Genomic DNA, 26,051 nt, shown 5'->3' on the forward strand with positions numbered 1-26,051 from the left:
GGCTGCGGCGCTGAAGCCGCGCTGGCGGGGCAAAGCCGCTCTTCTCTTCGCGGTTCACGCTGCCGCCTCGCCTGCCTCCGCCCGGGCAGGGGCGGGCGGTGGAGGGGAGCTTCGCTGCTGCTTGCGGTCGCGCTTCGCCCTTAGAGCTCTCCGTGCCTTGGTCTGGAAACTCTCGGAAAGGAAGGGCACTTTGTTTGGAAACCGACCTGTCCTGGCTCTGAGCAGTGCTTTGGGAAACCTTCGCAAAGCTGTCCTTACCAAATTAAAAAAGAAAAGGGAGGAAAGGGGCTTGCCTCAGACTTTAGCCTCTTCTGATCAAGTCTTGACTGTGCTGTGAATGCTTTTGCACCCTGGCTTAATCATGCAGTTGCTCCGTAACTCAGTTTCCTAACATGCAGAAGGTCTGAAGCAGTCTCCCCTTTGTCCACATGGATAATACATGACAGCCTTTTTGCCGGAGAGCTGGGTCCAAGTAGCAGCCTTGGACAGTGAGGATCTGGGGTGAGTTGCAAACGTAAATAGCAGAAGCTAATGGTAATGAGATGTCTCTAGTGCTGCAAAACTACTCTGCGGCTGTGGTTCTGCAAGCCGTTCTCTGCCGCTAAGTAGGCAAAGTCCTCCTGCCAGTCCTGCCTGTGTCTCTTGCAGAGCCATTTCAACTCACTAACTCGACAGAAAGCCACTTGCATTTTTCCCTGGTTTTGTTTTCTGCTGGGGTAGTGATTTGGTTAATCCTGTAGAGGGATCTGAGGAGCAGCAGAGCTCCTACAAAATAAATGGCAGGGACGGGCAGGTGGGAATGGGGTCTCCGTCTTTTGGAAGCTCTGAGCTTTCCAGGGCTGCTCCTCTCTGTCTCAGGGAATCATCCCATAGTGCTCTTGAAAGTCTGCTGCCTTAACTTTATTGTGCTTAATGAATTGTGCTATGGTTATACGGCCTAGAGAACAAGGACATAGTTCTCCTTTCATCAGACTCTGAATTCCTTCTTTGCTTCCAGCCCATGATCTCGCGTGTTTGTGTGGGTGTTTGCTACTGCCTGGACAACTCCTGATTTACCTCCAAAGCTGAGGGTAGGTTTCTAAAAGGATCTTGAAAATAGCAAATTATCTGCGGGTAATTGTAAGTGCTTTCTGATATTCAGACGAGGAGATGGTGTATTTAAACAAGGAAGTGGTAAGACTTTGCTGATGTAAATCTGTTTGTGCCATGTCATGTTTTATTTAAAACTTCTACGGTCATCTTTAACTTCTAATGGGTGTGTTATATGGCAAAGTGGCAGGACCGGCTGTGAAACGAATGAATCACCAGCTCCCATTGGCAGGGACTTGACTTTTGACTTCTCATATAGTGTTTTGGAACCAGCTGCATGATCCAGCAGGGATCTTGTCCTCTAAATGGCACGGGTACTGGCATCTTGAGAGAACTGGCTTCCTGAGACTGGGTAGGAGGTTTTCTTTCCACCTGCAGAAAAAAAATGAGGGGGGGGGGAGCTTTCTTGTTACTAATTGAAGCTTTGAGGAAAATGGAGAAGCCCTCCAGATTCTGCCAGGTTTGCACTCCCATGAGTAAATAATCTCCCCGCAAGTAAATAATCTCCTGTTTCAGTGCCCTGGAAGGACCCTGGAGCAAGTGAGTGGGATGCTGGGTTTGGTTTGATGCCAGGCAACTGTTCTTATATTCAAACGTACCTACCCTGTTCCCTTTGCCTCAGCATTCCTATTCATTCGTGCCTGAAATAAGCTCTCTGCCTAGTTGATAGGCAAATGCTTTGTTCTGCTTCAGTTGCACTCTATTTCCTCCTCCAAAGGGAATTTTATTGAAACTTGTTTTGAATGGAGGGAATCCAGGTTTTGTGCGGACAGGTTTTATTTCTTCCGTTCTTTTGGCTGCCAACCCAGCCACCTTGCGCTGTGATTACCAGCGATGGCTGCAAGAAAGCAGGACTGCGTCTTGGTCTGGCCGATGTGCGTTGCTGGAGTTCTTACTGCGACCTCCCCTCTACCACTTTGCTCTGTTCTCCCCCATCTCCTGGGTCGCTGCTAGCTGTTGGGCTGCTCGGCGCTGGGTGTATGTGTGTGGAAAGATGTGCTTACAATAGCCAAAGTGACAGAAATCAGATGATGGGGAAAAAACTAAATGGCTGCCCCAGGATGGCAGAGCTGGGGAGGGGACTGGCCTCTCCTGATCCTCACTTGATTAATCTGTTCCCGTTTCCCCCCCGTGGACGCCGTTGTGGCCTGGTGATGCGTCACCTGCTGATCTTCCTGAGTTCCTGGTCATCACCGAGTGCCTTTTTGCAAAATGTTCCCCAGCACAGGTAGAAACTAGGGGCTTGAAGCAGCACTTAGAGCATCCTTTGCCGGCAGTCAGACTACAGATGGGTGAGGAGCAAAGTGCCTGAGCAGCAGTGAGCTGAGCTGGGCAGCCTTTCTCTGCGGGTGGAGTCAGCCTGTGTCTCATTTAGCCCGGAGGGCCCAGGAGCGATAAAGTGTTTGGGATTTGTGAGTTGAGGGCCCGTTTTCGCTCCCAGCATACTCCCCTCAGTTATCCAGCAGGAGCTTGGACCCCTTGTGGAGAGCTTCCAGAGAAGCTGCTGCACGAGTGTGTTTGCAGCTCCTGTTGCGCTGGGTGCAGAAGGGGGATTAGATGTCACAGGGTGCCGCAGGGAGGGTAGCTGGTCTTCCATTTGGTGTTACAGTGGCGCAGGGCGTACCGAATACTGTTCCAGCGACGCACCCCCCTCTGCAAGGGTCTCCGATTTATTACAGCCCTGCTGCCTTCTTCTATTTTACCTATGCTTTTAATCTATATATAATCTTTTCTCAGCAGTTATCTATAAGGGCTAGTTTGCAGCCCTTCCAGTGCCATCTCTCATGTGCTGTTAGTGGCACTTACAAATCTCTCCTGGGCACTTTCTTGTCTGAACAATGTCCCCAAAAGTCTCCGTGCTCTGAAGACTCCCATTCTGGTGACTTTTGAACAGAGCTTGCAACCTCAGCCCAGCTCAAGGACTCCTGAGCCTTTCTTTTTTTCCACTTGTGGTACAAACTAGCTCATCACTTAACTTTTTATTAGTGTTGGCAATTTCAGGTCAGAGACTTAAAAAGGGATGTGGGGTTTTTAGAAACCATCTCTGACTTTTAAGATCTTGCTTTTAAAGGAAAAGAAAATTCTGTTTTATGTGAAGTAGAACAGGTCTGAGAATTAAATGCAGCTTTCAAATGCTTTAATTCCCCTCATTCCCGCCTGTCCCTCCCCTGGCTTTTTCACCATGTTTTGCTGGAGCTTGAGGAGCAGGAGGTGAATCTGCTGGGAAACACAACTGAAACGCACCAAATTCTTTAACTCATCCAAGTCCCCACTTAAATAAAGCCCTGTGGGCAGATATTGCAAAAAGTGTGCTGGGGTGTAGAGAACAAACCAAACAAATCCAAACTCAGGATCTGAACCCAAGTTAAAAATCACCTCCTAAGTGGAGGACTGGACTGTTTTAAGTTTCCACTTCAAGTAGCAGGGTTTTTGTTTTCATTTGGGGCCTGGTGGCCCCTTAGGATTTCTAATTGGAGCCAGAGGACTGTTTGCTGAATAAACATAGCTCTTTGGGGTAGGCTTGACTTTTGGGTTCTTAAGGTATTTTTAAAGTTAAAGGTGAAGGGTTAGTCTGAGGGATTTTAGCAAAGACATGTAGCTACTCTCTCGGTGGTTGCAAATCTCCCCAGAACAGAGCCAGCGTGAAGGAGCTGGTGCAGCAGCCAGCAGGGCTGGGAGAGGTCTGTGCCGGCACGCCGTGGATGGCAACGCTGAATTGCTGCTGCTAGCATCCCAAACGCTGTGCCAGCAAAGTGGGTGTAGGGTGTATAACATATCCAAAGCCACAGACAGCCATATCCATAAAGCTGTGTTAGCAACCCACCCCAAACCCTCTCTGCCTGCATGTGTAATGTGCACAGCAGCCCGAGGGGGTAGACTAAAAAACAGAGGAGCAACTTTGGTATTGAATTTATCAGCTTTTAATGTTTGTGGCACTGAATTCTTGAAGGGGGGAAGGAACAGCAACTTTATGCCTTTTTTCCCCCCTTCTTTGCCTTACCTCAGGTACTCCTGTAATTTTGGCTTACTGAAGTTCTCTCCCGCGACGGACAGTGTGCATTCCTTGCTTCCCAATCCTTGCAAACAGCTGCCAGCTAGAGCCCTATTCAGTGGCAAGAACTGGCAGGAGGCTGAAATACGCCCCTTGCTCCTCCTTTGGACCAACAGTCCCAGTGCAGGAAATAGCTCTCCTTACGGACGGGGAGCGAATGTCAGAGCACGCTGCGCTCGCGTGCAGCCAGTCGGGTACCTTTGCTTGCGTGGGGGAGCTGGTTGACGCGTGCGGTCCAGAATTCAAAGCATCGCTGCCTTCCGAGGAAGTGAATAATAGACCTTTGTTACCTCTCTGGTCTCGGCCGGTGTCGCAGTGAGTGCAAGGTGGTATGTGAACGAGGGGTGGCATTTGCTGCTTTTCTGCAGTGATCTCTTCTTTTTTCCATTTCCTGCCACTGTATTTTAAAAACGAAGGAAAACAAACTGCTGACTACCTCCAGAAAGCCTCCTACTGCTCACCTGCTCTGCTGACGGCTGTAGGATCTTCAGATCAGCATTTGGTAACGAAGACTTTGGGGAAAACAAGGTGTCAGTTCTCTAACTGGGATTCAGAGCATCTAATGAGAGTGTAGAGCCCCATACTGGGTAGGATGGAAACTCCTACTTCAAGTGCAACATGGAAATGCTGACCGTCTCTGAGGAGTAATAACGTTGGTGTGAAACCTGCCATGAAAAGAACCAGCAGAGGCAGGTGTCAAATTTGATATCAGATGTTTGTGTGAAGTAATTTACTATTTTGAGCAATGAAATAACCATTGTTGGTGCATTAGGTGGAGAGTGAGTTACAGCAAAAAAATGATTTTTGTGACCAGAGCCTTCTGCTAGAGCAGTTTGTCATCAACAGCAGTCAAGCTGGAGGTGTTCTGTAAAAATCTAATAGAGCAGCTCATAACTAATTTTCAATGAATTCCTGGAGAAAATGTTGGTTTCTTATAAATGCAGACACGTGGGTGTGTCTTTGCTCCTTTTTTTTTTTTCTTTTCCTTTTTTAAGCTAGCGAGCCACGCAAGAATGATGGATGGGATGCTCCAAGCAGCTTGGGATCTTCCCCCATCCGGCAGGAATGTCATTCTCCATGCGGATGGCATCCTCCGATGGATACCACCCACTGCTTATCTGCATCTTGAGGACCTGGACCTTTCTGTTTGACAGGAAGGAGGCTCATAGCTCCCTGTTGACTGGTAGTAGTTAAGCGAGCAATCAGCAACGTGAGACCTTAGGAGGGAGGAAGTGATTTTATTTTAAAATAAAATTGACTTCACTCATTCACACTCATGCTGTCGTATCCACCTGCACACAAGCACCAATATGGGTTTCTCCAAGTGGTCTGTCCAGCATTCAGGCACTAAGATGCACGTGTCCAAATGGTCTGGACAGGATTTCTTGCAATGACACAGCAGACAAGGGATGCCAAGCATTAAGTCCTCCTGATGTCTCTTGGACTCTTAGTTTGGCAGTCGTGTGCTGGCTTTGAGTCTGCCTTTTTATATCCTTTGGGAGATAACAGCAATTGTGATCTTTTGTCTTTGCATCCTGTCACTCTTCTGTGAGTCATCAGGATTTACTCGGTAGCCTTTGTCTCTTTATCTGGGCGTCTTAAGGCTTCCATTCTCTGTTTTTCTCAAGATCATCTCTTAATGGCTCGAGTCTTTGTCGATTGACGCTGCCCTTGTTTCAGGATGTCCCTTGTTTTCCAATCTGAGAAGCTGCAGGTAGGTGTGCTAGGATCTTGATGACCCGCTAAATTTAAGTGCCATCAATGTGGTTTCATATGCGCTCTGATGCTTCCGGTGCCTCCATACTCGCACATTTCCATTCATTCTTCATTCAGATCAATCTTAACGTTTATTTTTTATAGTGTGGTTTGCAGACTCTTGGGTTGGGCGGAAAGGATTACCTTCTGGCTTTGTGTGCATGTATAATGCTGCACAGAGGGAGTCAAGGGACTGATTCTGGATCAAAACTGAATGATCAGAAGCCTGAGCAGAACAGGCATTGCAGCCCTGAAGTTCAGATCACAGCAAGAAGAGTTTATGAACCACTTGTGCGCACAAACGACTTGGTTATACAAGTGCTCAGAGAGCTCCTACTCACAAGCTGGTAACTTGTGTTGGGGTGGTTTGAGAGCTAAATGCTGCCAGGACCAGTTCTGAACGTGGGAAGGGGAGGAGTGCAGGATGGCTGCCTGCTATGGCACATTCCCACCTGGTGAGCCTCTGAACTCTGGTCAGGGCTTACAGATATGCCAAATGTGAACTATCCTCAGCAGCTTTGGGGTGGTTTTGCATAGGTCTGGTAGTATATGATTCTACAGGCTGTAGGAAGTAGAGTTTCTCCAAAGAGCTTACGCTCTAAACTAGTAAGAAAAGTTGCCAGCATTGGCAGGGAAATATGGACTGTGGGGGTGGTATGTGATCTGCCCTTGACCAGAAAGGATTTTGAGGCTGATCCACTTCTCTGTAATCTCCTGAATGTATCAGTGACCATCTTCTGTGAAAGGCTGAGCTTGTTTCTTTCTCTTAAATGGCTTGTGTGGTGTGAATTCAGGGTGGTGTGGATTTGGGGCATCATTCTCAGCTCTCTGTGCTCTTTGTTTCTTCCTGCAGGTCCCTCAGAAGAAGATGGTATAAAGCCAGCCAGTGCAACTGCTGCTTCCAATCGCTTTGTGCCCCAGACCTCAGAGCGGAAAATGGCAGCAGCCCAGGGGGCAGGAAGCAGTTCAGCTGGGCCATCTGGGCTCCCCAGCTCTGCCCCAGGGCACAGCAACTCCCCAGCGGTGGCAGTGTGGGAATGGCAGGACGAATTCGGGAGGTGGAGGCCCTACCGAGGGAACGTGTGCAGCTACATTGAACAGGTTTTCCAGGCCTCTCAGCAGAAGGGCCGGCGTTTGGGGCCAGGACCTGTCAACAGCATCCCCTTAGGACATGCTGATGCTGTCTTGGCCCCCTATGTCATCGATATCCCAAGCTTGACGCAGTTCCGACAGGATACAGGTAAGGAAGCTTCCCAGGCCATGTTGGGATTTTGTTGAGACTGCTTATGTGCTTAGAGTTAAGTGGAGCCTGGTTCTGGCAGGAGAGCCCTGCAAAGCAGTGCTGTCTGCTGCCGCTGTCGGGCAGTTCTTTGGAGGGCCTCTGATGGGTGTTGTCTGCTCCTCTCCTGATGCTGTCTGCCCCCCACCTTACTAGCACACGTGCAGATTGCTGTTGGCCAATGTGAATATGCAGGGCTGTGTGGCTGGGCTCAAGCAGGCCCGGCTCCTTCCCAGGGCAGTGACTTCAGGCAGCAGGTGACCTCTTAAGGAGCCTCATCATGGGAACTCTGGAGCTCAGAGCTTGTGAGCCAGAGCCCACAGAGCTGGAAACTTTCTTCCTGCCCCCGCCTGCGTTCATTCAAGACCACTCACACAAAAAGGCCTTTTTACAATTCAGACCCTCCCATTTGAATCCCTTGTTCCCTCTGCGACTGGAGTGCCAGCTGCTTTACCTTGGCATGCCGCCCTGCACAAGCTGCTTTGCAAAAGCCTGCAGCCCCCGCACAGTGCTGTAGTGCTGCAGCAGAATATCCCCCGCTTCTCCTGCTATATGAGGCTTGCTTGCTTTCTCCCAGGCAGGAAGGATGGGCTGGTCTTAGCAGCAGGACTGAGACCTAATTTTCATTCTCATCTTGTCTCCTTTGGAGTCACTGAGGCTAGCAGCTCAGAATTTGCTGAGATGACTCTTACCCTCTTTTGTTCCAGATGTGCTGAGCAGCTGTAGCGTAGAAAAGGAGTGGGGGTGGAATGTGTGCTCATCATCACCAGAAAATTCAGGGAGATCCCAAATTACACACCCCAAATGAATGTCTGCTTTGGAAAATTCTCCATGCATCAGTTTCCCCTCTGCCGACACCCTTCCTGTTACCCAGGGTGCTGTCAGATGGGAGATGCAGGAGATGGACGGTGTATTGGTTTCTTGCCAATTGAAGCAATAAGTGAGCGATATCTTGAATCAACTGATCAGGCAACCCCTAAAGGAAGGGGAAGCAGCTGGAGCAAAATGAATGGTTGTTACAGCTGCATCCGTGTTTGTATTCTAATGTTATAGCAATCACCAGTGGCCTTGAGAGTAGTTCTGCCCAAGAGTTTCCTGGGTGAGGAACTTTCTTAGCTGGACGCATTAGCAGGTCTGGCTTGGCATGTCCTGTTTGAGCACCTGCAAGCTCCACGGAGGCAATGGCTTTGAGCAATACAGCATAGACCACCAGAACTGACACCAGTGGCTGTCTCTTGCTTTTAGTGCCAAACTTGTGAAGGAACCTTGGGGCTTCTTGCCTTTTCAGCCAGCCTCCCAACACATAGGCAACAGTCCATCTCTCCAGGGTGCCATCCATTTTCAGAAAATGGCCTGTTGATGATTACTGGGTTAGCACGGTGACCAAAAAGGCTTTTGCCATCAGTTTGGTGTATTTGAGATCTCAGCCTGCAGCAGTGGATTATCTGTGGGAGCCTGTGAGCAATATGTCCCAGGGTAAATGGGACATCCTTCTTCAGGAGTGGAGTGATGTCTCTCTAGATGTCTTGAATCTCTTTAGTCCCTGTGAAAGATCTCAAAACACCTTGCAAATGTTGTCCATTGCAGAAGAGTTAGAATTTAGTCATCTCTGGGAGCTAGCCCTGGAAAGACTAAAATTTTGGAAACCATGTTGGCTGACGTGGCCTCCTCATTCCTCAGATGATATCTGTGGTGGAATCTTTAATAACAAAACGGCTGATTCCACTTCATAGCACTCCCACAGTGTTTCACATTGATTTGAAGGGATGCTGATCAGAGTGGTCAGGCCTGTGAGTTTTCTTCCACAAGTCACTGTGCCCTATATAGTCTTCAGTGTGAACCTTGGAAGTGCTCTCATATCCCCTTTTTATGGTCCAGATCTAAGCAAAGCTCTTTTCCTCTGCAGGGCTCCCTGCCTTAAACATGAACCTTTATGATTAAGCAGCCAGCTGACCTTTGTCATGTGCTGGAGAAAAGAATCTCTGCAGGAAACATCCCCATGAAAAATCTTTAAACAGAACAAAAAATAGGCTGTTGTATTCTGCTCATTAGCTGTTACAGACAAATAGGCTCTTCAAAGGAAGCCAGGGAGAATAACAGGAAGCCAGTGTTAACTGGACGAGCATCCCCACCAACAGGAATGACAGCTGTGGAGGGGGATCTTGTGTGCAGGATTAGGTACAAGCTTCAGCTGCTGGTCTAGGCAGATTAGCTGGAAGTGAATGTAAGGGAGCAGCAGGAGTTGTCCTCTCACTACAGCTGTTTGCCCACCCTGGAGAGAAATGCCAGTTTCCCTGCCAGCTTGGGGGAAGGGGGATATTTTCCAAGAAGCACTTGCTCCCCATCTTCTTGTTGACTCCTGAAAGCTCCTCTCCCTGGTGTTATTCTTTTGGGATCATAAAGATATAGGTCACTTATCAACTCCTAAAGTCCTTCCTGTGCTGCTTCTGTCCTGCCAGTGGAGCAGGGACAGCCTTGCTCATCCCCTCTTATATGTGTGTCCTGCTGGGCTTTCTGACACCTTGCTTAACCTGGAGAAGTATCCTCTCTGCTGGGAGCAGGTTCCCTTACTCATCTCTAAATACAGTGCATTTCTCACTATCTCAGCTCCAGTACAATCCTATCCCTAACCTTCCCTCCCCCCAAGAGTTCTTCCCTGATGTAGCCTGCCTGTTAAGACCATAGACCATGCACATGACTTTATTTAAAGCTTGGCAGGACTTGTTTGCTGAATATGAGCAGTTATTGCTAGAATTTGCTCTTGGCTATGTGCTCTACTTTCCCATATAAGAAGCTGATTCTTGGCTAGGGAAGAGCAGCTTGGTTCTGTTGATGCCTTCTACCCTGATTTCTGCAAGATGAAGGTCTTGTCCCAGAGCAATCTCTGGGCTTCGTGGTTGAGCTATTAGAGTTCAACCCAGAGTTGAATCTTGTACAGGGCAGGTTACTGTATTTCACTGGCAGCTGGTAGGTTTCTGGTTGTTTTGATTAGATGTCTTCTGTTGGACAGTGTCACGGAAGAGTCCTGCTCTGCAGTAAGTAGGGAACCCTTGGTGCTGCTCAGCAGCTGAAGCAGCAGGTTGGGATCTACCCTAGCTGCTCATCCTCTGCATGGACATGGGCAAGTTGTTTCAATTCTCAGTGCCTTCAATTCCCTAGCAGAAAAGCAAGTCCTGTTGTTCCTTACTCTGGCACGTTCTGCCTTTGAGAAATTGTCAGCCTTTATTTCAGCTCTGGAGCTCAGATCTTTCTTTCCTGATTTAGTTCCTGGAATGACACATTAGGACATCTCTGTACCACAGCACAGGGTCCCATTATGGTCAGACTACAAACCAGCCAGAGCTTGAACACAGGTAACAATCAGGTTTTGGCAGTGTGGAGTTCAGTGTGGGCTGTTCCTCCTTCCTTGGGGTGTGCTTGTCGGATGTTAAGCTTGCTTGGATTGCCTGCCTCCCACAGAAACATGAGCAAAATTCTGCGGCAGTTCTCTGCAGACCTGAGATGCAAAAACTTGTAAATGGGCCCTTTTTCACCTTGACTCCTGGAACTTAGGGTCATAACTCCCATGACATCTTTAGAGGCTTTTCTTTCTTTCTCTTGGTGCTTTTCTTGTCAGAACTTCTTTATCATAATGACTCCTTCACTACATTCCTGTTCACCACCCTTCTGCCTGCATCCCCAGATATGCTTGCCCTGTGGCATTTACTGCCCCTCTTTCTCAAGGCTGAGGGCTACTGAGGATTTTCCCAGCAGGAAAGGTTTAGACCCTGCTGCAAGAAGCCATTTTTGCAGAGGTTAGACTTCTGTTCTGTTAGGTGGCTTACTTCACTCTTGGTTGCTTTTTTCCTTTTCTAAAGAAAAAGCCTAATGAGAAGGAAGTCACCCTGGAGAGCGAGGCTTTCAGTAGATTTTGAGCTCTGGCTGTTGCTGCAGAGCGGCCTTGGAAAAGCAGCGTGTCTGTTTTCATTTCTCCTCCTTTGTGTGAACAGCTGTTCTCTGCAGTTTCCAAACTACTTTGCTGGCTTTTCCTCTCCTGTCTTGCTACATCACCCAGCAGTCAGGAGCCTGGAGAAGTTGGCTCCCTCTCAGGAGAAGTTCTTGTCCTGCACTTGTAGGACTTTACCAGCTCCCCTAGAAGGGCAGTTGTCCAGACCCTTGTGTAGTCAGAGAAGTAGGTGTTTAGCCCCGTAAGTGCTTCTGCAAAGCACTTCCCAATGGTGTCACATCTCTATAGTTACTCTGTTGTCAAGGTTTTTTACCAGATCTGTGCCTCGGCCTGATTTTTAACAGCAGTGAGGCATATGGGATCCCTGTGTCTTTGTGCTGGGGTGTGTCTGTCTCTCTATCCTCCCTCTTTCCCTCCTTTCCCACCCTTCCTCCCAGCAGCTTTTGAACCTGTTGCCAGCCCTCAGTCAGATTTGGCAGAGGGACAGAGATCTCAGAGGTATTGCATATCTCTTAAGTTTCATGAGCAAATACAGCCATCTTGGCAGGGATGCTAATAGAATTTCTCTCCCCGAGGGAGAGGTGAGAGAGATCATCCCTATTTGGACACCAGCAAATCGGTGCACTAATGGTTCACTGAAACCAAGTCCTTCTCCCCCCCCCGGCTCACAAAATAATACATGTGTTTCTTTCCCCCATCTAGGGACAATGCGAGCTGTCCGCAGGCACCTCTTCCCTCAGGACTCTGCTGCCGGGCAGGGCATTGTGTGGGAGTGGCAGAATGATGAAGGTGGGTGGTCCCCCTATGAGATGAACGTCTGTGTATTCCTGGAGCAAGCCCATGCCACAAACCATCAACGGGTAGATCTTGGACCCTTAGGCTACAACTATGAAGTTGACTTTGTGGCTCAAGTCCAGACCAACAAGACCACGAAGTTCCGCCGAAGCGTTCAGAGGCGCTTGGACGTTCCTTATCCTGTGACAGCCACCTCAGGGCCTGTTCACACAGGAATGGTTTGTTCTTGTCAACAGTGCTGGTTTAACAGTGGGACTGGCCCTATCACCACACGCTACCGGCACTCAATGATAAACTTTCCCAACTCCTCCACTGCACATCAAGTTTCCAGTAGGACAACGTCAGTAAGTTCTTCCGGCCTCGGCTTTGTGCCCTATAACAAACCAACTTTGTCTGGAGCAAGGTCAACACCAAGACTCAATGCACAGAGCACCTGGGCTTTGCCTCAGGCTGGAGGTGCCGGGGGCCCCAGCACAGGACTGTCTGCATCTAACGGAGTCAGGTACAGAACCTCATTCACCTTAGAATACAGTGTGTGTGTCCGAGAGACCTGGTGTGCTCTGATCTTCGTTGTCTAGGAGCCTTTCAGTCCCAGAGGACTTTACACTGGTCTTTTCCTTAAAAGGAGAAGGAGGTGTTTGTGCCTTTGTCCTGTACAGTGGATAAGAAGGCTCAAAAGCTTGTCATCTTCTGCTTTCTCCTCCTTTTTTCCCACTTGAAATCTAGCCCCTATCTGCTCTGCATGTCTCCATGAACCACTGGAGAAAGTGGTTGAGTTGGTACTGCATGTTTGAGGAAACTAAAGGTGATGATTAATGGAGGCATTTCTGTTTACATTTAAAAACAGTTTGGGGGGGGACTAGATGAATGAGAAGGGGACTTGTGAATACCCCTATTTAATTCAAAGTATGCAGCAAACATGGAGCAGAAAACTGCTCTGTGTTCAAAGCTCTTCCCCTTCAAGGAGGGACTGCAGAACTCTGCATGTGACTGAGACCCCCTGAGTTCTCTGACAAAATTAGGAGGTCCATGTTTGATGTTTCTAAGGTAAACAAACAGAAACAAAGCAAAACTGTAGATTTGCTCAAGGATTTTTAAATCCATCGTGAAGATGTTTAGAAAACCAAAGTACCAAGTCAGTATTTTACTTTCCTTTTGCTCTGCTCTCCCTTTCTTTGAAGGCTTCCTTGAGCCATATTGATCCCCATCTAACCTAAAATCAATGGGGTGACATTAGCAATTTGAGTGGTTCGAGGCTATTCATTAGACTAAAAGCTGATGCAGAGCAGAGATACCACTGGATAATCATGGAAGAGGTTTATTCCACATGTATTGAAGTGCTGTGGGGCATCACTGTAGCAACGTTAAAGGACTGAAGGCACAAGCAGAACTGTAAGTGACTTTAAAATCCAGCTAGAGCTGTTGAACGTTGTTTGCCATTTGCTTTCTCTTTTCCTTTCTTTAGACGGCTAGGTGTTTAGGTAGGTTCAGGCAGCTTGGAGACAGTTGGTTATTTTGAAGGAGGGCCTGGCAGTCAGTTGTATTGCTAGTTGGGGGTTTAGCTTTCCTTGGTTCTCCAAGATGCAACCCCTCAAACGCTCCAGTTTACCTCAAACAGCATGGATCAGCCTGCGCTACCTGCTGATCTGTTTTCACTGTAGTTGTTCTCTGGGACTGAAACACGTGTTCATCTGGCAGCATAGAATGATTTTAGCCTCTGTCTTGGAGTGACCAGAGCTGAAGGAGGGCTGTGTTTGCACCTTGCCCACGTCAGAGGAATTGTTTCAGTTCTTTTCAGGTCTTTCAAGTGTTGCAAGCTAAATGAAAAGCAGTGTCTCATGGGCTCGCAGCTCAGCTCCCCGGCCTCTCTCCCACGCACAGGCTGTTTGACCAAGCTGCATTTGGTTATTGCCTGTGGCCTGGAGTGAGTCAGAGGCACCGTGCTCCAGCTGGGGAGCTTGGTACTGGAGGAGAGCAGCACCTCCCTTGCAAAGTGAGGAATTTCCTTTTGCATTCTTGTAGGATGGCCTCTATGAGGCTTTGGTAACCCAAACTAAGCAAGATATCCACCAATGGATTTTTCAGGGGCTTAACTTTCCCGTTCTGCACACAAGCCTTCTCTAGCAACACACACGAAGGTCTTTGTAGCCTGTTTATTTTTGAGGGCTGGATGATGAATGCACCAATACATTACTCCAGATACAGTTGGATTGAACTGAGGACCAAATAAGTGCTGCTCCCTCTGTAAATTGCTTTATAAATGTATAGAGCAGCATAAACATTTCCTAAATAAACCAGATACTGGACGATTGTGTGAGCATCTGAGAAACAAGAGGCAGGCTGGTCAGGGCTGGTTTAGTTGTCCAAGCTAACTCAAGTGCGGACCATAAAGATGTGGATAAGAAATCCAGAGGCACAGAGCACAGAGGCTGAAGGTTTGAGGTTTATTTTGAACCTCACTTTTATCTTCAACAAGACTATGAATCTTGATGTTTTTTGTGTCATATCAGGATTTTCCCTCTTCAGTTTCATCTGCATAAAAAGACTTCCTACTTCTTGTTCCTCTTTCCTGTGGCCTCGTTCTGGCACCTTCTTTTCACCTGGTGACTTTTTATGGCATCTTGAGCATCTGCAGCATTTCTGTGTTCCAGTCATCATCTTTCATCTTCAAATGGGGCTGAAAACCAGCGCTCTTTATCTCCAAATGCCCTGAGTAAGGCTCTTACTGTGATCTGAAAAAAGTGCCAAATTTTCCTTCTCACAGGAACTGCCGGTCAGTGTGTCGTGCCGTCAGGCTGCCTGGAGCCAGCTTTCTTCTCCAGTGCGTGAGGGCTGTGTCTTAGTCTACAGTGGATCTATATTAGTGTAATTTATGAAGTGCCTTTTGGGGTGGGAAGAGAGAAAAACAAAGAGCAAAATGCTGCAGCAGTTGCCCCACAAGCCTCTGTCTGTAACTGATAAGGGCCTGGGTATGTTGTGCGCTACTGATGGGGACAGAGCTGTTGTGAAAGGTGGGAGGATGGGAGAGCAACGTTCAAAAATAGGTGACACAGTCGCTCCTTCTCACAACCCAGCGTGCCCGTGGCCCGGATGGTGCTAACTGGAGGAAAGGGACAGCCACAAGGAGATCTGTAGGTGTAACATCTTATTAGCCCAGCCAGAGTGGCTGGGGAGAAGATTGTCTTGGCACCCATCGCTGCAGTGTCCCGTCAGGTGCTGAGTTGTCCTGTGAGCTCTTGGGGCAACGGGCAGCTCTTGGCGGGCCTGGTCTAATTCTGCATAGAAGGGCTCTGGAAGGTGAGTGCTGGCGGATCTCGTGGTGGGTCAATGTGACAACCCTCAGCTGCTGACCCCAGTTCCTGGGGTTGGGTATATCCACCCTCAGAGCAGTGCTGGCAAAAGGGAGCCTTTGCTTCCCCCTCAGCTGCTCTGGTTCAGCCTTGTCTCTGAGTGCTGCTGAAGGTGGCTTTTGTGGCGGGAGCATCTGTTCCCCTCCACAGCTGCCAGCCTGGGGACAGCGGCAAAGAGCAGAGCCCTCCGATCGTGCCCTCTTGGAGCACTGGGACTGCTGCTTTGCTGCAAGCTGTGTTGTACATGGACAAGTAATGCCGTGGCCGGTTGAGGTCTGACTGTTGTAATCTTTTCTGCAGCTCAGCCATTTGTGGTGTGGATAAGGTGGTGAGTGGCATCTCTGCAGTGATCCCTGGCTAAGTCAGCCCTTCTGGGGGACATGGAGGGATACAGCTAAATCTTTGCTGGGGTCAGCAGAACGTGCAACATGGGGAGTGGGAGAGTCTTGCCAGGCTTACGTGAGAGTAGACACCCTCTGAGCGGACTCTGCGCCCTGGGTTATGATCGGAGTGCCTTAGCTGGGCTCTCCTGGCTGTTGGCCATCTGTCACCACTGCAATGCGAGGGTGCCCTGAGCAGGGTGTGTTGCCGGTGGTTGCTGTGGTGAGTGTAAAATGATTCCTTGACAGGACCCAGGCGTGGTCCAGACAGAACACTGCAGGTTTCCTTTGTTGGGTGCGCACCTGGCTACCGAGTTTGTCTGAGAGGCGATCTTGCAGGCAGGATGTTACTAACTGCCATGTTTATCTGTGTAACTCCCTTTCCGTTCTTTAACGCTGACACTTTCCACCGGACGTATCTGTGGAAGCCTCTGTTATCCATGTACTCCCACGTGGATGTACGTGGATTCTAAGTCCAGATCGTGGTCTTGCACTGATCCCAGAGGATGAGCCAGGACAAGGGAGGGAAGCAGCAGCTGGGGAACTAACTCAGACTGATTCTGGAGAAGAGAATCCTTTGGGATATACTTTTCCTAAGAGTTCCCTGCCTCCTCCCTGCCTGACAGGCAGGCAAATCCACACCAGGGGGGTGGCGGCAGGCTCTGGTTTCCAGTGGAGTGCAGTGTGTGAAAAGGACTTTTTCAACACCAGCTGACAGCTCAAGATGGCTTTTCCTCTTTCTTCCCATGTGCTAGATTTGAGTCAGAAATGCCGCTGAGCTGGTGTAATTGCTCTTGTCTGGGGTTACATTCTTGGGCTTGTGAAATCCATGTTCCAGCAGCAAATACTCTCATTGCTGTGAATTAGAGGTAATCTGAGTACCAAGCTCTAACAATGTGTTTCATTTAATTCCTAAGCCCAGAACATTCCCGAGTTATTTTATCCACTAGGTTCCCCTTCATTCCCCCTTGGCTCTGCTTTGCTTTGCGGAGCAGTTAGTTCCCCTCGCACTGCAGTCGCGGCGAGTCTTCTCCCCCGTTGCTCAGTGAATAGCGAGGCCTTTGTGGCTGCGAAGACGAGGAACTAATTATCCTGCAAAGGGTTTGTGCCCAGCATGCGGCTTTGCTGATTCCGCTTAGCTGCACCGTGCAATGCCGTGCCAGTCTGGGGCCCTGGTTTTGGTCTGTGCTCGGAGGCCCAGGCCTTGCACGGCAGCTCTGCTGTGATACCGCAGCAAAGCCACCCGGGCCCGCGCACCAACTGCGCGGCAGATGTGAGGCGGCTCTGTGACCTCCAGGGTGCACAGGATGGGCCTGGAAGCGGCCGTCTCCCTACCAGCGCCTCCGGCTGCTGCTCGCCGGCCAGCTAATGGGCTTCCTGTTTTGAAAGGGAGGAAGGAGAAAAGATGGATAAATCATACAGTTTGGAAAGGCACCTGGCTGCGAGTGGCTTCTCGGCAGGGAGGGACAAGGGAGGCTGTCGGCAGGCTCAGGAAGGAGCTGCGAGTGACCCTGCTCCGCTGCCGTGTTTAAGCAGGGGCTGCACAGCTGTTTCCCCTCCGCAGGCGCGAGCGCAGCTCAGGGGCACCGCAGTGGCACAAACGGTTAAGGCACAAACGGTTAATCGAGAGAGGAGCTGCTCTGGGGGCAGCAGAGCTGTGCGTGTGCTGCGGGGAGGGGAGCAGCGGGCCCTGCGGTTTCTCTGGTCGCTAATAAGGGTTATGTTGTGCTGACCCTGCAGCGTCAGGCTCCAAAGCACACATGGTGGATTACTTGCTCTTACAAGACTGCTTATTTTCGCAAAGCTTTTGGGGGTGTCCTAGCTCCGAGCCTTCTCCCTCTCCGAAGTGGAGTTGTAATTGGTAGAGGGGCTCAAAAGCTGTTACAGAGGGACTTAAGGACAGCACAGTTGTATACATCTGTTTTTTTAAGGAAATGCACTTAAAAATGGCATCACTAAAGAAAACATTTCTCCTGCAGGGCTGAGAAGAAGGTGTATTTCATCCTGGAAAGTCACCTAACTCCCTGTGTGGTTGCGACAGTTAGTTATTTCTAGTACGCAGGCAGTAATAGCCCTTGGTAGGGGCTGTTAGTAGCACAGGCGTGTCTAAGCTTTGTGGCATTGGCAGCAATGAAATACATTTCCCGCTTGCTGTGGGGATGGAGGGCAGGCTCCGGGCGCGAGAGGCTGGAGTTCACACACTTCAAATTGTGTTTAATTTCCCCGTGCTCTCAAGAGGGTCGAAGTCGCTTGGGAAGCCCAGAGAAGAGCGTTGTGCGGTTCGGTAGAGGGAGCAAGCCAAGGCTTAAATAGACATTAATATTCTTGCTTCTGCCACTAACTTACTAAATTAACGTGGGCAAGCTATTTCTTTTCTTGGTGCCTTTAGTTTCCTCCCGTGTATTGAACGCAGTTAATGAGTCTGGCCTCCTTCACAGACTGCATAGAAATCTGCAGATGGAGTGTGCCACAGCAGGGGCCGCGTCCTTATTACCAGCACTGTTAAGTGGATTTGTGAAATAAAAATCGTCACCTTCCTGTGCGGAGTTCCCCTGGCTCCCAGCCATCTCCCGGTGTGATGCTAACCGCCCTGTGCGGGAAAGCGCCCGTTCCCAAGGACGAGAGCTGCATCGCTCCCTGGTTGGTTAGAGAAGGGCAGTGCTGGCGCTTGGTGAGGAGGGCCCTGCCTGTAGGAAGAATGAGCAGAGCTGCGGGAAGCTGCCTTTGGGGGGATATATTAATTGGCACCCCAGCCACCAAATCCCTTTTGTCTCTCCGTTGGCCCCTCTGAGCTTGTGCAGCCCTTAGGTGCCTGTCCAGGGCATGCCTGTAAGTAAGGCTTACAGCTCAGGGGAGATTTTCTTTAAAAGATTGTATGGGGTGTTGGGGTTGTAAGGTGTTGTGGTGTTCCCAAGGAACAGGTCTGGTACTGGGACCCCAAATCTCCCGGTGGGAATGGCATGTGCTCAGCACTTTGTAGGATCAGGTGGTGTGATCTAGGTGCCAGAACCTGGACAGGATGGTTCACCTTCTCTCTCCTTTTCTTTCGCATCTTTCAGCTTTTTTGCCCATAGCCACAACAACAAGCTCCTCAGATCGCTGCAGAGGGACTCTGTACAGTCCCTGGCTCACCATGACGCTGATCCTCACCAAGCCCATGGGAAGCTACTGTGACATGTCTTTCAACCCTTAGCTTGTAACTAACCTGGCACAGCTCCGTGCGGCGCAGCAGGACAGTTCTCCTGCGTGCTCCATGCGTGTCACCACACCTGAGCGGGAGCAGGTGACTCTGCCCCTCTCGGCACCAGGAGCGAAACCAGATCTGTGTGGCTGTGTGCGGTGCCCCAAGAGGTCCCTCTTAGAGGGCTTCAGGCTAGTTTTTGGTATACCCTTTAGAAGAAAGAGAGGGGAAAAACTGCTGTATTCAAGGTTTTGAGAGACTGCACGGACCAGAAAGTCTGTTTTCACAGCTGTGCCTACAGGGCTGGGGGCCGAGCTTTTTTGTTTTGTAATGAGGATGCACGAGTTCAAAAGCAGGTCAGCTGTAGCCGTGTTAGTGCTGATGGATCAGTGTGCAGGGCTGCCAAGGAAGCCTAATACAGCCTCCAAAAAATTGATGGGTGGAAAGGGGCTGGATTATCATCACACACTCAGCCTTCCCTGGGCAGGTGGTTAGACCTCGGGGCGTTGCGGTAACGCTTGGTGCTCTCGTGAGGCAGGGCTGGATATAGCCCAGAGCTGGGAGGAGAAGTGCTGGCTGCTTGCCCAGAGGGCTGCAAATGCGCTGTGATACAGGAACATGCAACTTGCTGGCCTGTGCCCAGGGAGAGAGGGAGGGAGGGAGGGAGGGAGTCCCTGCTGTCTTCCCCCAGTAGCTCTGTGCCTACAGCAGGCGAAGGGGCACTGATTAGCGTGGAGACCGGGACTGAGTTCCCTGGCGTGCTGCACGCTCCCTGCGTGGTCTTGGGGACATCGCTGTCTTCCTCCACATTCAGCCCCCCTGCTAGTGGCCGCATAAGTAGCTGCGAGGAGCCTGTAAGGGCTGTATTGGGCAGAGGGTGTGAGTTGTCACAGATTTCCCTGTTTCTGCTCCATTAGGATACATGTGCTCATGCAGCTTAGGTGATGTTCAGCTCAGATCTGGCCACCTGGTGTTTAAAAGAGCAGCAGGTGCCTCGCTTCCCCTCTGGTCTTGTACTTCACTGTCTCACCAATGTTACAGTATCTTGAAATTCTGGAGAAGCAAATGGTTTTGTCATGCTGAAATATCGGCCTTCGGCATCTGCCCGCTGTAGCAGATTGCCACGCTTTGTTTATGGGCACTGGTGATGGCAAATGTTATCAGGAATTTCTTGCTGGATCTTTGAGGAAAGTGTCTTATTTTGTGTCCCTTTCTTCTCAACCTGATTTTTCCTTATTGCACTCCCTCGGCTCCTCTGTGATGGGGAGAATAGGAACTGCAGTGAATGGCAGGGCTGAATTGGACGGGGGAGGAATTGGCACCAGGCAAACATGCAGGGATTTCAGGCATTGACTTTCAGGTGTTGCAGGCACAGCCTGAATATTTGGCTAAGAGTTAAAGGCACTGACTAGATAGAAAGCTTGTTTGTGAGGAGTGAAGCCGAAATCCCCTTCAGCAGGGGAGAACGGATGGGCTGCAAAAGCAGCAGGAGCAGGTGCTTCAGTGGATTCCTCTCATCTCTCCGCACTGCAGTGCTCGCTCTTGTATTGCAGTTTTCCAAACTTCCCCTCGCCTGGGTCCTCACTGTCCTGCCTGGATCAAGTTTTCTCATAACTGAGCCTCACTTGATTAAATCAACAGCACCTCAGCCCACCTTGGCTCCAGGACCAATCCTGCTCTCTTCTAAGAAGCCAGTGCTGATATGAGAGTACTTGAGTGGCTTGAGTCCTCCTGCTGGAAACCATGAGTTTAGGCTGACGGACTAAAAACAGGCTGTGTGTGCTGCTGGCTACCCTGCTCAGAGACAAGGCACAGCATGTCTTACCCCGTGATAGCAGTATCCTTCCTCATCACCTCCCCCATCTTCCCCCGAAAAATCCTTCAGATCTAGGGTAAGTTCTGCATGGCATTTCTGCACCTTTTTTGGCATGGCAATACTTCCTCCCACACACTGTGACTTCAAATCTACCCCGGCAGTGTTGTGGCAAGGGTACTGCAAAGCAGCGTGAATTTCCCTGGATTTCATCAGCCTTATGTCTGGGATTTCTACAGATGTGAAAGAATGTGCGTGGTAGCCTTGAGAATTCATTCACACAGTATCAAGCAGATAGGTTAGCACATCCTACAGTGTTGTTAGCTGAGATGCTGTTAACTGAGTGTGTGTGCGTTTGTAGCCCATGCCAAATGTGAAATAAAAAGTATTTGGTTCTGCCATCATCAAATCAGTTGGCTTAAAGCCTCCCAACAGTCAAAGCTGACACACTTTGCATTTATCATACACTAGGAGTGCATCTGATCAGTGACTGTTTTCTGGCTGATGGATGGTAATTTATCTGCAGTGCATTTGCAGCTTCCAAAACTTGACTGCTTGCAAATGCATCAATTGCTTATTCATTTCTCTCTGTAAATCTCAAGGGCTCTTCTCATTTTGTAAAAACTCTAGCTCCTGAATGGCTTGGACTTGAACCTTGCAATGAAGGAAAGAGTGCTGAAGTATTTCTCAGCCTGTCTTCTCAAAGCATTGTTACTTGTGATCCCTTTCCCAGACCAGCTGTGGGTTTGCCTTTTTCAGCCTCTTGTGTAGAGTGTCCAGAGGTCCAGCCCTTCTCCGCATCTTTACATTTAAAGGAAATGTCTGAGTGACAGTTCTCGTTGGTGAGGTTTTGCTGCTGCTTTGCAGGTGGGAGAACAGGGCTCTTACCAGTTCAGATATGGCTACATCAGCTGTATGAGGACCTCAGGAGCAGTGCTCTGTCTGCCTTGGTGGCAAAGGTGGAACACATGAAACACTCACAAAAGAGGTGAAAGAGACTGTTCCAGGCTATGAGAACGCAGCAGGCGATTGCAAAGAGAAAGATGATCAGTCCTACTTGGGGAAGAAGGAAATCCAAGCCAGGAAGATTTAGGATAGATGCAGGACAAACACTGAGTAGCAGGACTGAAATATTGCCAGAAACTAATTAGGGAAATTGTGGTGCTCCTTGTGTTAGACGTTTTCAAGAACAGATTAGACAAAGAGTTGCTGGTGACAGTCTGTGTGCATTTGTGTCTGTCTCAATGCAAGGAGGTGGACTGAGTGATGTCTGGAGCTTTGTTTCTACAGTTCTCTGCCACACACGTCTCTTTTTTTTTTTTTTTCCTCCAGAAATATGAGTTGGAAGAACCCCCTATTGCCCATCTGCTTTCCTCACAGAGCTGAAGGTTCAGTTTTGTGTTCTGCCGTGTTTTTACTTTCCAGAGGAAGGGGGAAATGAAAGTACCCAGGGTGGCTGCTGCTCTTCATGGTGTGATGAAGGACGAGTTCTTCAGCATCAGTCACATGCAGGGGTCACAGCCCAAGGGCAGAAGAGCAGAGGGGGTTCCCAGGCCCCCCATTCTCTCCTGTGCTGTCTTCTTGTGGGAGAAGATGGGGAGAAATACAGGGTGGAGTTTTCTGGTGGGCAAGAGGAGGGGTGCATCACCTCACTGATTTTTGGGAGTAGGTCTCCAACTTCCTTTTCACTTGCTGGTCCTCAAATTCCCTCCTTGTCTGCAGCTGGAGAGGGTGCAGTCCTGCTATTAGCTGTCATCCAAAGAGGATCATAGGCAGGAGCAGAATGAAACAAAGGAAAAGATAGTAATAGGTATTTCTTTTCTCCTTCTCTAAGAAAGAGCTGTGATGAAGAGGCTAAATTAGGAAGGAAGGAAGTCATGAAGAGTCACACCATCTGATTCAAAGCCCTTTGAAATTGAGGGGAGAATTTCCACTGTATTCAGTGAGGCTTGAATTGGACTGTAGCGAGAACAATCTATTGCATCATTTGAACACATTGCAAAATTAGGTACAGTGGAGGGGAAAACACAGTCTTTGAAACAGGCGGAAGGGAGACCTCTGCAATCTGGAGAACTTTTTAAGGGTCTGGAAGAGCTCTTCTCGCTTGTCCGGGTTGTCAGCACAGCACCGAGCCCTGGGTCCTGCCCAGGGATATCTTCAGGGACTCAACACTTGTGTGGGAACCTCTGTCAAACTGTGGCAGGTAGGAGAAGAGGGAGTTGGGGATGTTTCCCTGTTGTGAGGGTGGAGGATAGGTGTGTATTGCTCCCCAGTCTCTTCAGCTCTGCTAGTTATTAAGGAAAAGCAGACAAAGATTCAGGCGAGGCAGAAGAGCGGGACCTCTGTTGGTGATACTATTCTGGACACAGTGGCTGCTTTTGCATCGCATCTAGTGAGAGCTAGGTTCCCCCTTGATAGTGAATGTTATTTGGGGCACTAGACTATCTTAATCTGCTCTGTGAATTCCCAGGAAGTTGGCCAGGTTTGATGTAATTTTGGACGTCTTTGGGAGTCCTTTGAGTCCTGCTGTCTGAATGTACTATGTAATTATTGCAGCTGGTGTGCATGAGCCTGCATTGCGACAGGTGTATGCACCACCCAAGACACAGTCTGTGGATGGCTTCTCTGTGCCAGCGTGTTAGATTTTAAATGCTTCTGCTCTGCTCATGTGGATCCAGCTTTCTTTCTTCTTTAGTGACTTTCACACTGCTGCTCACACTTTTCCTTCCTAATTCCTGCTGTCAGCCAAACATGTCTCTGTCTGCCCATGTATCCCCAACTAACTTGAGGTGTGGTTACCAGCCCTGGGAAACACTCCCAAAGGAAGTAGGCTGGGAGCCTGAAAGGGAAGGTTTGGTGTCCAAATCCTCTTGATTTCTGAGGGAAGGTGGGTGCCAAACTCTTAAGACTCCCTCGACATTTCCTCTCCTGTTCCCGCGTCTTGCAGTAACCCAGTGGATGCACAGTGGGAGTCAAGACTTGGTTCTGTTTAACCCAGGGCTGCAGTTGCGTGTACTCCAGCAATTTTCATGGCCTTTCTGTGCCTTGATTTCTCCATCTGAAAGGGGGCGGGGAGGTAGTGCTTGCCTCCTTTGACCTGTACAGCTGCAACATCTTACACAACGTGGGGGTTTGTTCTTTGGCGAGCAGCTTTTCCTTCACTGTTGCTAACAGCATGTGTAGGCCAATTCACCTGAAAGGTCTAAGATCTCTGCTGCATCCCAGCAGTCCCTGGCTGCATACTCATGCTGTGGATCTGCTGGCATAGCAGTCTGTACGTAGCATGAGTCCGCGCTCTCAGGAGGCTCTGTGTCAGAGCAGCCAGAGCGAGGGGGTGATAACAGGGTCCGTTGGCAGGCCCAGACAAGGGGAGGTGATGAGTCAGGTCCAGGCTCCATCCAGCGATTCCAGTCAGGAGCAGCAGGAGACAGGGCTGGAGACAAGCTACCTACGGCATAGGTCTGAGGTCTGTCTAGGAGACAGGGCTGGAGACAGGTACACCTACAACACAGCTTAGACAAGGACTGGGCTCCTTAAATATAGCTGCTGGACCAGTGGGCAAAAGATGTGTGGGTGGGGTTCCCGGATCCTGGATGAGGCTGTTCTGGGCAATTAAAGCCTGTTACGATATTCAGGGCCCTGACACTGTGGAGGGAACATCATGTGAATTGTCTCTCTTTTGTCTGGCGATTGATCTGTGCTACTGAACTTGTCCTTTTTTTTCCTCTCCAGCACCCCAAACCTGCTGGTCAAGATGCCCAAACCCAGCAAAGTGAACCAGGCCTTGGCAGGTAATGATTCCTTTCTGCTTTATCTGCTTTGTCCCCAGAGTTATGCAATTAAGTGTTTTCCTTCTCTGTGGTATGTACTTTCTTTTTTTAGTTTTCAGAAAGAGTCTGAAATGTCTCTGAGGATAGAAAGGTTTTAGGCCCAAAGACTGTTCATAAAGGCAGAGAGAGGGCATATTTGGGAGAGAATGGGAAGGCCAGACCTTAGCAACGATTTTTTTAGCTGTGCTAGTCTCAAGGATTTGTGTTCCTGTCCCACTTTGGGTGAGGGTTTGATGCTGGTCAGTACCTGAGGTTGAAGGCCAATACCTTTCTAATGCAGGCACTGGGAGAACAGGACATGGTCTGGTGTGTAGTCAGTCTCTCTTAATAGGAGAGAGAAGCGGATGGAGCTTGCCGAATGGGTCTCTTGAGCACGTTTCTGAACCTGCGGTCTGTGGTTTAGAGATGGGTCACAAGACATCAGAAGTTGACTCTGAAAATGAGTGGGTTTATTTTGGGTTTGGGTTTCCATCTTCTGTATGTGTGAGTGAGCAAGTAGCACAGGGGAGCACATGAATCAGGCTAAATGTTAACTGTTCACTCATTACTTTAGTCAAGGAGAAAGGCTGCACTGCAAGATGGTATGTGGAATTTTTTTAACATGATTTTATTCTGCAAGCTGAGGTGGTCCTTTAGACTGAAAAACGGTTGTGGCACATTGCCTTAAGAAAAGGAAGAGCCAGAAGTTGAACCAGATGTTCTTTCCTGTAGCAGCAGAAATACAAGTTTCTTGTTATCATCAAAACCTGTGAATGTGATCCTAAATATGCCTGAAGAGAGGATCTAGGAAAGACGGAAGTGCCAGTTTCAATGTTAACTTTCAGAGTAGATTTGCCCATTAAACATGAAATGACATTGCCTTGAAAATGACAACTTGCACTTGCAGCTTTCAGTGAAAGCATTTCTAGTTTGAGTGCCAAAAACTGTCAGGTGCCTGATCTGTTTCGATTCAGCTAGCTCCAAACCCAGGGGACTCTGGTCTGTTGGTGCCTTAGGAGCCACATGTTCTGCTGATAGCAGGTGTCTTCTCCATACCAAGACTGACTGTGCACTTGAAATCATATCGTGATGCAATACCCCAGTGGTAGATGCATGAAAAAGACCTGGCATATGGTATTTTCCATGGTTTTCTGTGCCTGCTTTGGACACAACAGAATATCTATTAATCATCTCCTTTCTGTCTTTTGTCTGTGCATGGTCTATTAGATTGTTAGCTCCTTGAACACTGTGGATTTTGCTTCTGAGCTTATAGAGGCATGTTCTTACTCTTTGAAAAAAATGTTTACCACCTTATTCCAGGAAAGACCACTGTGTTTTGTCTCCTTCTGAGTGTGGGGCTTTATCCTTCCTAAGAATGATCCACCTGTGTTGACGATCCAGTTGTCCAATGTTAGTACCATCTTGAAAATTGTGCCTTGCATGCCTCTAAAGCAAACTGGGCACTACATAAAGACTAATACTGGATGTCCTCTAAGAGATCCAGATGATCTGATCACCTGGTTAGCAAATAGGTCTAAAAGACTTTGTGGAAATGAGATGTCATGTCAGGCTCAGACCTGGTATAGGTGGATGACCTGAGCA

General features: G+C 49.1%; 1 protein-coding gene across 1 annotated transcript in view; it reads left to right on the top strand.

Annotated features, from left to right (window-relative positions):
* Positions 1-80: 80 nt before the first annotated feature.
* Positions 81-26,051, top strand: part of DTX2 (deltex E3 ubiquitin ligase 2) — a 46,447-nt gene continuing 20,476 nt past the window's right edge. Inside the window, 5 exon segments of the mRNA XM_026063675.1 lie at positions 81-501; positions 6,750-6,813; positions 6,815-7,136; positions 11,824-12,418; positions 24,373-24,431. Of these exon segments, the coding sequence (XP_025919460.1) occupies positions 440-501; positions 6,750-6,813; positions 6,815-7,136; positions 11,824-12,418; positions 24,373-24,431 (1,102 nt within the window). The 5' untranslated portion in view covers positions 81-439.

Source organism: Apteryx rowi, unplaced genomic scaffold (assembly GCF_003343035.1).
Source record: "Apteryx rowi isolate R43461 unplaced genomic scaffold, aptRow1 scaffold_20, whole genome shotgun sequence".
Taxonomy (NCBI): domain Eukaryota; kingdom Metazoa; phylum Chordata; class Aves; order Apterygiformes; family Apterygidae; genus Apteryx; species Apteryx rowi.